Below are 12,489 nucleotides of genomic sequence, written 5' to 3'. Positions count from 1 at the left end.
TGCAAAAGTGTTGTGAACAAATATCGAGAAGGGATTGACTGTTGGTACGGATGTGATTAACGGGCTAATCGTTTTGAAAAAAGTTGAAATTTAGGTATATCAGGTGAAAGAAGACACGAATGATTAAGACAACACCGGCCGACTGTAACTAATAAAATTGAAGATAAACGCACTTTAATGTTCTTTATATAATTAATCAAAAGGTTAAAAAAAGTAAAATCCGTATGTTTTTTCGATCATCATGGTCCGACTGTCCCTGGTTTGTGTCAGGGGCTATGAACTTTTATGCTGATGTTCGTTTTCTGTATAGAACGAATTGAAGATGGTTGTCAGGATGCAGTGTTGGGCAAAAATTAGTCATGTCTAATGATTAATGATTGATCACTCATACCGTTAATCATGATTGGTAGTAAGTGACTAATTTAGTCATTAGTCGCCATATGTGATTGATGGCTAAATTAGTCATGACTAGTAATTAAATACGAGGCATGACTAATTTAGTCACAATATAGTTAGTCATGACTAAATTTCGATAAATCATGTTCAAATGGGTGCTAAAAAAATGAAAAATACACTTCATCACTTTTAAAACATTTTCTAACAGAAATTTATTTCATCAAAACGAAAATCCTTTAACACCTTATTTAACAAAAATCATTCTTCCAATATATGAGTAAAAGTATTATATATGAGTATATATAAGTAAAACTCCGTCGTTATGAAAAGCCAAAAAATAATGATAATGATAACAATAATAATAATAAAATAAAATAAAAAATCCTAGAACAAGCTACGTTTTGAAAAGTAAATATGTTTACATAACCGATCAATGGAAAAATTATTTCTTTGAATTAAAATGTATTCCAGTTAAAAGGAATGATTTCTACATTATTTGGAAAATACACCATCTAGGGGTCTTGATTGTAATAAAATAGACATGTAGAATAATTATGTAACTTTGATTTTCGTTTATGATAACAATTTTTGAAGGTTGGCCTTGAGCACGGACTCTCATCTCAAAATTTTTATCCGGAGTCGTTTGGATTTTAGTAAGTTGGTCATTGTTGGGCAAAATCAAACTAATTCAATCATGATTAAGAATTTTTATTGAAGTTTAATCATGATTGAATTAGTCATGAGTAAATTAATCATTATATGATTTAGTATTACCTCATGATTGAATTAATTATGATTAAATCATATAATGATTAATTTACTCATGACTAATTCAATCATGATTAAACTTCAATCAAAATTCTTAATCATGATTGATAGTTAGATTTTTCCCAACTCTGTCAGGATGCCCATTCTTAGCCCATCTGATATATTATACAAATGTGTGTTAGGTTAAAATGAAAAGTCACAGTTGAAAACTTAACAAAGCATCTGGTTATTATTAGGAAAATTAAGACTTTTATAACCAATAACCATCACCTTTGTATCGTGGATTTTGTTTCGCAATTTTTCCCTCTAAATAGGGGATCTCGGTAGGCGACGGAACAGCGGGCGGGCGGGACAACAAAAGGCAATATCCAATATTTATTGCAATACATTAATATCACCATTCCGTACGTAATATTTCAAATAGTTTCATTTGAAGGAAGTCTAATTTAGAGTTTAAAAAATAAAAAATTAGCTTTAAGTAATATGTTTAAATATTACTATTACTGCTGTAGGATTAAAAAAATGATAGACTGTGTATAGCCTCCTTAGTTACTATTTCAGACGTAGGAACGGTAAAAACTATTTAACTTGTAGAATTCAAATGGATTTTGAACTCCACTGCCGATTGTGAATACATACGTCTTGGTTAATTTGTTCATGAGCGGTGTTATTACAGTGGAAGGATGGGATACACGGATTCGAAGTGCCTATATAACATTCTCGGCACATCCGAGTGCAATTCACATCTGTATGAAAGTAAATGTAATACAGAAAAAATCACGAACCGAACGCTTAAAAATAAAAGTCAAGCGATAAAAAGCTAACCAGAAATATTATTTAGGAAACCCCCTTAACAATATAATTCAAATTTCTCAGTGTTTTAGAGAAATGTAAACAATAAAACAGAAAGCAAGAGAAATTAATAGAAATAAGAGGCAGACTTGTGAATACTTTAGGGGAAAAAACGTCCGGCTACGTTTTCCTAAGTTTTTGCGAGTAGAAAAAGTTGGATCGATGTGTGGCACAGGTCTTGCCTATTGACCCCATATGGAGAGTTGACATGACACCTGTTATGATGGTCTTTTAACACAGACTGCCGGGTTCATTATTTGAACAAAATATAGTTCTTTCATTGTTCAAGCGGTTTTTTGTTTTACTGAGAATGTATGGATGATGGCTGCAAGCGTGGATTACCTATACATACAGCGAACATTTAAAAATAGTTGAGGTTAAAGGGGTTGTCAATAACAGGGCCAGTTGGCGTACCAAACAAGCGGACCTACTTGGTCCATTCATGACTGTCGAATTACATTTGGAAAACCCACCAGCCTTAGTTCTCCAACAGAGAGACTGGAAAATTACCCTTTTTTTTGCCTTATGGTCTAGCATATTGGCCAAATCTCTGAAAATTACCTTAAAAATACGATGAAAATCACAAAGTAAGTACTTTTTAATTGTAAAATTTGCAGTCTAAGCAGCAAAGAAGGTGCCGTCAGTCTTCCATCAAAAATAATTATTTTCACACATAAAATACCATTTGGTGCCATTTCTAGCTGCATAAAAGGGCAAACACTCGTCGGTATTTGAGTGGTTCTTGCAAACAGCAGAGCACTGTTTCCTTCTTTAGAGAAATTAGCTATATTAAACTAACAAGCCAGTTAGATATTTGGCTGGTAAACGTATTTATTAAAATTGAGTTGATTAAATTTTGAGTATTCTGCCTCGTTGTTGGATTAAGAAATATATACTTAGGAATGAAGGTGCTTCAATGAACGAGTGAAATCTGATATTTCTTTCTGTGCAATTGAATTTTGCCTGTCCGGAATGTAGAGAAAGGTTGCTCGATTTATCCCGCCTAACTGAAGGGTGCAACTCATTGGGTTTATATAGAGAACAAGGAATGCCACCCAACATAGGATTCATGCTTGAGCATGGCAGCGTCTCCGGTTCCGATTTTTTGGAGGAAACAGGGTTGTTTTATTGTATCTAAATCTAGTCCTAGTGTGAGTTGAGAGGGAAAATATTTATTGGCATGAATGTGTCGTGTAACAGGGCTGATGGAGAAAGCCGAATTGACCGACCGTTGCTTAAGAGCTCAACTTCAGTGGGTGAACAGATAAAACCAAGATCTGACCCCAGATTTCCAACACTTGGAGTGGGTAATTCTGGACGCCTAATGGGAATTTATTTTATTTATTTATTTATTTTTTTTACAATGGATACCAGGGACTGGAGGAGTTCCCTCCTGAGCACTGCAGCTAAGCTGTACAGCTTATTGTACTTTATCCCTGGCTCCATATTTTGGGGGAGGGCTCGCTACACAAATGTGAACTTGAGCCCACGTTGTACCGGTGTTCTTCCATCGAAGAAACTCATTTTTAAAGGAGGTTGGGACCAAATTCAGGGTCGCTGAGATCCGATCCCGCCCCTTCCATTGATGAGTGCCGTGTCAATTTCTTTCAATTGCGGCCACCGGTCCCCTTAGGCGTCAGAAAAAGTTCAGAGGCGACGGTGGGGATCGAACCCACGACCGCGGGATCTACTAGCCAAGAGTCAATGGTAATTTATTGCGAATTACAAAAGCTGGAATTGCCGGTGTACTGAGAAAAGTGATAGGCTCAACTATGTACATGTGAGTTTATATGTACATACGTGTGTATATTTGAACTTATATAAATCCAAATCTTTTCTGTAGTCTGCGGAGTGATGAACCTGTAATTTGATCGTTACGGTCTTCCTGGTCTGACTACCCTCGCTGTGTAGGTCTGTATTTTTGTTTTGTCGAAACGCGTCCGACAGACCAATAAAGCGATCGTAGGCAGCCCAGGCTGATCTGTAACGACCGAATAAACGAGGTGTTGAATAAACCTGAAATGAACTGAAAAGGCTATCTCAACAACAAAAACTTCATAATATAATACAATTTTCAAGAAGATAATAATAAAACATGTTCGCATAAAACGGGCGAACTTCACCATCAATTTGATCCAATTGAATACGGATGTCTTGAGGGGTAATTCGTGAATTGCATTCACTTCACTCAATTTATCCCAAACAGCGGTTTATTAGCCTATTCACGTGCGGTTGTAAACAGGGTGGACCGTCTGGATTAGGTAAATAACTTGTATTCCTCCCTAGACCAAAAAATCTTTCTTTTTTTTGTAAATTGGCTGGAACTGTTTGGATGTCTTCAACTGAAATTTTGCAAAAAGTATTAAGTTTAATGTTTTAAACAAGATGAAACGAATTTAACCAATTGAAACGTCTAAACGGGAAACCAACATATCATCTATTACAGTGACAAGAATAAAAAAAATGTAATTTAAAACCGTTTAATATGCGTTTTTTTGTTTAAATTGAAAATCCAATCAATGAGCAAATGAAAACATGATACATATTGCTATTAGCATAATTGTTATTAAAATTTTTATTGGCATAAGACCGATGTCTCATCGTTCAAAGACGAAAAAACGTTTTTTATTTACTGATTTTAAGATGATAATTCTTTTTTTCTTTTTAATTTTGACATAAACATTTGAAAATCAAACTAAAAGATTAATACAGCATTCCACCTTTTCTTTGTTAGGCCGATTTCATTTTGGAAAAAAAAAATTTTTTTAATTTTTTTCACTACATTTGAAAAATTTAGGTAATAGAAACCAAGCATTCCAGGTAGTTGGATTTATTTAGAGATGCATCATATTTGTATAATTCTGTTTATATTTCAATTAATTAAGGTTTTTAGTTGAGATAAAAAAGTTAATGTCACGAGCGGGATTCGAACCCACGACCTTCGGTTAAATACGCCGCTACTCTACCACTTGAGCTCGTAACTTCGATCCTCTTGGAAAATGGCAAAAAGAGGGAAAATCCATCGTTAGCTTGAAGAATTTCCATAAGGGGGTGAGGTTGAGATTGGAAGTTAGTGTCCGAGCGGATCGAAGTCACTATAGCTCAAGTGGTAGAGCAGCGGCGTATCTAGCCGAAGATCGTGGGTTCGGATCCCACTCGTGACACTGACTTTTTTTATCTCAACTAAAAACCTTAATTAATTGAAAGATATCAATTGGTCAAGCTGACCACGAAAACTAGTGAATTTACTGTTTATATTTATCGTTACTTCCCTACTGGTCGGAAATTATTAACAAAACATTAAGCATTTTTTAAACTTCGCTCTGCTCCTAACTTTAAAGTTTAATTGCTGTTGGTGTAGTTATTTAATTTGAAATTATGAAGTATTAACTATATCTGATTCTCAGACTCCAAGTTCAAAATTGCATAAAATAGAAAATAGTGAGCAGTCAACTATTTTTGCCGTCCACAGACATGTTTGGTGATTGAAATGCCATAAATCTTGATTGGAATTGTTTTAACGACAGAAATGGAAAAATTATGCTACAGTTATCAACTAAGTTTTGTTATTAATACCTCAAACGTGCCCACCTCTTTCCCTTCCTGCTTTAGATTTAGGCAGTACTCTTGACATGTATTTGATCAAAAATATTCCTTTTGATATCCAAATTTACTTCAGTTTTGACTTTGATCATCTAATCACAATCCAGTCCACCACACATTGAATGAACCCTTTACTGTTACACAAAATAATTCAATAAACTATAACTAAAACCAAACTAATAAGGGACAATTTAGAAAGATAATACAGCAGAAATTGAAGACACTCACTACACTCAGTGACCCCTAAACTTCTTGATACTAACATAAAGGAATTCGCAGAAATTATTAAAACAGCATCTATGGCATCTATTCCAAAAATTATTGTAATTATTGTACATGAGAACTGTCAAAATTCTTAAATTACTTGCTTATAATGAATTATTTATTAATTTAATTTTCACAAAAACGCATTTTTTACTTTTTTTTTTTTTTATCACGACTGACATAGGTATTCAATGTTTGGTACTGTTATATAGTCGTTATCCGCATAAAATCGTATCCTCCATTTAATAATGTCAATTGGGGGGCGTCGGTGGCCGCAAGGTTTAGTCTTTGACACGGCGCTCATCACTGTAAGGTAAAGGTCCCGGGTTCGAATCCAGCGGCCCTGCATTCGAACCCGACAAACTTACAAATGGGCTTTTTTTCAAAAACACCGGCACCCTGAGGGTTTATATGACCTCTGCTGTTGCGAACCCTCGTAAANAAAAAAAAAAAAAAAAAAAAAAAAAAAAAAAAAAAAAAAAAAAAAAAAAAAAAAAAAAAAAAAAAAAAAAAAAAAAAAAAAAATGTCAATTTTGCTACCTTCATTCGTCAAGGTTAGAATTAGAAGGTACTATTAAACTAATGAAACGTGTCTTACTCTAAATCCTGGGCCTTAAATCTACCCAACAACATCAAGCATAAAAAGAATTTGATTTGATAATCAAACACTGCTTCCGAACACTTACCAATTGTAAAATCCCTAAAATAAGCGTGTATTAAGTAATAAGAAAGATATAAATAATTTAAAAAAATCATAATTAATAAGAATTAATTGCATTTATTGTATAAAACTATTATAACTCATAAAAAATTCCAAGTTAAAAAACAAAAAACCAGTAGATTGTCGTTTTCGCTGATAAATACGAACTTCATTTTCTAAATTTTTATGATTAAATAGAATGGAATAACGCGGTCTGTTTTTTTTTGTAATCAATGTTAACTGACTTAAAACTTAAAAACCCTTTATTAAATTATATGTTGTTAAATAAGATGTCATGTTATTAAAAAAGAAAATATGAAGTGCTATCTTCAGAAAACTTTGACTTGGCGGTGAACCTCGACCATATCGTATTTCATCTGAAAATTGAGTAAAATGTTCTTATTTCATGCATCATGCTCAGCTACTAACAACAAAAACCACAACAATCGTGCAATTTCTTGCCCATGTACGTGCTGACTAAATTGTTATAACGAATAAATGGTGCTTTAAAAAAGAAACTGATTAGAAACACGTAAAATTTTTAAAATTAATTTATTACATATAAATTTTACCTCATGTTAATAATTATTTTGTGACCTTTTAATAATTATAATGTGTTTGCATTAGTGGAAGAAAATGCACAAACTTACCTAGTCCATATAGGTTCCTTTCGCCCTTAAACAACGAGTTTTCAGCTGGCTCTGGCTGCAACATATTGATCCGAATGAAAAATTACTGCAAGTAATATTTGAACAGATAGGCAATAAATTTTCCGAAAGGGGTATAAATTTCCCTAGTCGCACATCTGCGCTCATGTAGATGTTTGTGTAACTTTGCCCGTATGATGTGCCCATATAATATACACTTGTAGGTTCTTCCTGCGATCCTATTGCTTATACCATCTGCACTATGCATACAGTCTGTAATTGATTTGCTTCCATTCGAATAATTTATACCCAGTAGATCATGGTGATCGTGGTTGAAACAATCTAACTTTTGACCATTTAACACATCAAACGGCAATTTACAATCTTTATCAATTTTAACCTAGACAAAGAATTATGTATTAGCAATCTTGTAATAAAATCCGATTATAAATATAGATATAATGGTTTAAATTTTTATAGGTGACAAGATATTGCATTCATAAAGATCTGTATGACTCGAAACATTCTTTTAAATTACAGTGTATTTAAAAAAACATAGTTCATCGTAACCGGTAAAGTATATCATATTACAATCCTGAATAATTTTCGTTCATCATCGGATAATTTTACTGAAGACGGGAAAAAATTTATCCCGGTGTTTTTTTTTTGTTTTGTTTCGGGATGAGAAATGGATTTGTCACAATGTGTTCATGACTGAGATAAAAATGCCCCTTTTGCTAACAACTCCACACGACCGATTTCTTTATTTACCCGTTTTGTCATCCTGACACCAGATACGCCGTACATCGATTGTTTTCTGATCTGATCCGTTATTATTTCATGTCTAGCTATTGTTAACGGCACTGGGAAGAAAACAATCCGGTTTGCCACTGCAGTTATTAGATGAACAATATCATATTTTCGTGTCCAGTTATTATATTTGTCTTAATAAGATGTTTTCCATTTATAAACAGCCTTACTGATGAAAGTACTAAAGATTGTTATAATATTATTGATAAAATAATCAATTTTGAATTTTAATTGATCATCACCTACAGGACTATACTAATTGGGACACTTAAAACTGATAGGCACCTCCAACAAGTTTATTTTTTTTAAATTCAATTCCGATATCCAAATGATAATGTATTTATAGAAGCATAGTTATTTTTAGTTAAAAACAAGTTCATTGGAAAACCCATCTAACTGTTGCAAGCATACAGTCAACCGGTAATATACTGGCTCCATATTGAAATGTCAACCATTTTCCTCATTAGGTTTCCTTGTCTTATTACCGTAATTTTGAATAAAATGAGCCTATTAAAGGATATACACGAGAATTTTGCAGTAAAAGAGTTTTTCCTTTGTTTTCTTTTTCATTTTCAAACAAGGCAAGCTCTACAGGTGTTTTCCATATGGGAAAATAAAATTGCTCTCAATTTTTTATTATCATTATTAATCTACAAATAAATGCAATAAACTAATAGGTTACATGAAAAACAAAAATGGCATGTTAAGCATGAATGTGAGCAAACGATCGATGACAAATTTGAATTGGGCATTTTCAATGCGGTGGATATTGGGTTGTTGGTCAAACCATACACTTTTAGTCTGTATGTACACATCGTCTTCCGTAAGGTGTTATGAAGCAGCTTTTGATTTTTGAAGGATATCAGAGCGTTTATCAGAAAATAATGAAAAAGCCCAGTGTCACAAATCTTGCCGTTTTAGTCGATGTAAGTCCTAGGTACCGCACCTTGTCCGCACCGAAGGTTATGTGGGTGGATTTTTCTGTCAATTTTCCGACTTTCTTTTCACATCAAGAAACGACTAACCAGAGTTACTTCGTGGTTCACTGCACAGAATACGAAAATCAGGGTGGCAGTTTGAGTATAAGAGGGAATGCTGTGTACACCTGGTGAAGTATGGGTACCGTAAGTACACCCAGAGGAATACCAGAACAAATAGTGGAATATTCGTAGAGGGAATTGCCTTCAACGACTCATAAAAAACGTCAATGAGGTATTATTAGTGAGTATTAATACGGGGCCATTTTATTAAACGAAATCGCTGATAAAAATAAGTTTTTTGTCAGGTTTTTACTTGTGACCTAAATAGTTATTTTTCTAGAAAAACACATTTAAGGATGAAGTAAGACAGATTGACTAGATCACATATTTTCGCTTTTGAAAAATAGAACAAACAAAAAAGTTAAAAAAAGATGAAGCAGTTTGATTATCAAATAATTATTTTTTATCTGCATTTAGCCAGTTAATATTTGTGTGTGGTTTCGAAATTATCATGTTATTTTCTTTTTATTCGGTGGATAATCGATAGAAAAGATTATTATTATCATTATTACTTTCCGTATTAAGGGTTAAAGCATGTTTTACTTTGTTTTTAAAGATTGCGAAAAACCGTTGAAGTTTTCACGAAGGAAAAGTTGTGTTCAACCCCAGAATTAGCCCTTTGTAAGGGCGCCCTTGTTTTAGTCACTGTTATGCTTCATCTCATGATCATTCGACCGTAAACAACCCCATATATGCGATAACATTAATAATCTGCATTGTTCAACTTTCTTAATAGAGTTCTAAATTTTATTTGTTTTAAATTTCGAGATAAATTTAAACAATCGGAACATTATTTGCGTTTATGGTTTTGTACATATAATAACGTTTATTAAATGCAAGGGTGGTAAGTAAGTTAATTATTAATACTCTATTGTAAAGCTATCTAAGATTTGTTATTAAATGTTTGACTGGCTGTATAAAGCTTTTTTCTATTAATTCATTGTTGCACCACAAAATTTAATGCCGCTAAAGCAGTTAAGGAAAGGTTAGAGTGACTATCACACTCTAGAACGATGCAGCACTGGAGTTTTTGTGATGGACGAAGGGGTCAAAAGGACTATCAACCCATACTGATGAGGTTCTAAAGATGTACAATCCTAGCTTAGAAGTGTGGCGACAAAAAGAACAGTAGCATGAGCATCTGCCCCAAAAGGATGGAAACAAAGCTCACGTGATACAAGGATTTATCAAAAGATTGTTACGTGTGTGTAAGTTTATTGTCTATACTGCCGTGGATTACGGTCTACTTTTCTCGTATATTCAAAAGTTAAATTTTTAAAATGTGAGACCCATTCATGAGGTCTGAGGGTAATGAACTAGTAACCGGTTCAACCAGCAACCAACATTTGACCTTTGGGTCTTTCCAATCTTTCTGGTCTGCCCATTCTCGCTGTTTAGGTATCATTGAATTTCGGTCGCCATTGTCAGTGCTGGGTACAGGATGAAAGCAGGGTGCGCCAGATGAACAAATCAGAAAGTTAAAATATCATTGGAAGATCGAACTTCTGACCATATAGTCCGGTCCGAGTTTCGGAATTTGATATTGCACATTATTATTTATTTCACTCCTTTTTGTTCAAGAGAAAAAATTTTCTGGGTCGAGTTTTTCATCTTGTACCTGCATGTTATCTAACAATTCGCTGACAGTATTACAACTACAATAGCTTACTATGGAGTGTGGAGTAACTTAAGACGTTGGTTAATAGACATCTACACGAAATGGGTAAAAAAAGAAAAAGGAAAAATATTAGCATCTCATGAACCTAAACCCTAACAGGATGAAAACACGGGAAATTATTTTACAAAGCTCATGAGGTTTATCAAAAGATTGACATATGAGGTGAAAATTTGGTCCTTGGCTAAATCCTTATAAACATAGGTCTATGACTTCGCTTTCTCGCCATCTTCAGTGCTGGATCAAGGCTATAAGCAGGCTGAGTTAGAAATACAAAACGGAAACTTAAAATATCCTTGGGATTAGATATGGTGAGATTTTGAATCAAGAATGTTGATTATTTATTTGAACTAAACACAGCAGTTATTTTTTATGCAATATAGTTCAGTCGCTAATGCATTTCGGGCCACGTCCCTGGTCCCTCTTCAGAGCTCGTTAGTTAACTGAACTCCAAAATAATGATATTTTGCTTCTGTCTGTTATGACTCATTTCGGTCCATGATCCACACGGTTCAACAGAAAAAATTCCATCGTTCGAGAGTTTTTGGTCAGCCATCCAAGGAGTTACATGGGAACGAGCAACTGGCTGAAAAATGACTACTGACTGAATCACAAGGAGCTATGTTTACTTATGATGGTATGCAGATAAAACCCATACATATATTAATTACTACTTAAAAATAAGGAAAGGTCGAAGATTATAACAGCATTAGTTCTCGAATAAATAAATCCACTCAAACCCCAGAAGGAGCGAGTAAAAATGTCCCCCTTCCAACCGTTTGCACCAAGAGGGTGTTTATTTAATAAATTGCTTGGACCGTGCCATTCTGTGGCCTTCTAGCTATTTGTTCCCCGAGACTTGTTAAAACTGCATAGTTAAACAGTGAAAACCGAGATGAGGTGGTCGGGGCACTAAAAGTGAAACGCTCCACCTCGAGCAAATACAGTTTATTCTACCCTCAGTTCAATTTCGTAATCTCCTCAACGCTGTAATTTCTTTTATAATATTACCTAAATATTTATATTGTAATAATTGGACGAAAACGGCGTAGACAGAAAATTATTTCTTCCTTTATTTCATGTTTTTGAATTCTTTTGTTTCAAGTGTTGTTGATTAGTTCTTATCTTCGAAAAGATCTGATGGTATTGCTGGTACGGAACGGCAGTGTGTATGGGTAATCCTTGAAGAACTGAGTCGCGAACAAGACTCCTCACGTAGCTACATAATATTAACATACTACATTACATATGCGGTTGATAGTTAAAGAGCTACTTAGACGGTGCAAAAAGAGGCCTGATGTCCTTATAATTGATAAGTATCCTATCTTAGGTCCATAAAGAGAAACAATAATAATAATAATAATGAGCTAGGGGGCGTCGGTGACCACAACGGTTTAGGTGTTGATACGGCGCTCATCGCTGTAAGGTAAGGGTTCCGGGTTCGAATCCAGCGGTCCTGCATTCGAACTCGACATACTTACAAATGGGCTTTTTTCAAAAAACACCGTCACCCCGAGGGTTGATATAACCTCTGCTGTTGCGAACCCTCGTAAAATAATAATAATAATAATAATGAGCTAGTTGCTGCGAGTTGCGAGTTCATTATACGATCAAAAATAACCTTGTACTGTTTTTTCGCAGATAAATCATTGTTCCCATGTTAAAGGCTTGTGAGATTCAATATTTATAAGCAATGATTGAGGACGATTGTACGACCTTTTTATTATGATCCAC

At 34.2% G+C, this 12,489-nt stretch overlaps 1 protein-coding gene across 2 annotated transcripts in view; it reads right to left on the bottom strand.

Moving 5' to 3' along the window:
* LOC106669325 overlaps positions 1 to 12,489 on the bottom strand; it is a 48,282-nt gene that overhangs the window by 14,812 nt on the left and 20,981 nt on the right. For both annotated transcript variants that reach the window (XM_014398731.1, XM_014398732.1), the window contains exon 2: positions 7,234 to 7,288. In XM_014398731.1, the coding sequence (XP_014254217.1) occupies positions 7,234 to 7,288 (55 nt within the window). The remainder of the gene's footprint in view (positions 1 to 7,233; positions 7,289 to 12,489) is intronic.

Source organism: Cimex lectularius, unplaced genomic scaffold (genome assembly GCF_000648675.2).
Source record: "Cimex lectularius strain Harlan isolate CLEC.00 unplaced genomic scaffold, Clec_2.1 scaffold35, whole genome shotgun sequence".
In the NCBI taxonomy this organism is placed as follows: Eukaryota; Metazoa; Arthropoda; class Insecta; order Hemiptera; family Cimicidae; genus Cimex; species Cimex lectularius.
Note: the sequence above shows the minus strand (reverse complement) of the source record. Positions and strands in the feature narration are given on the sequence as shown.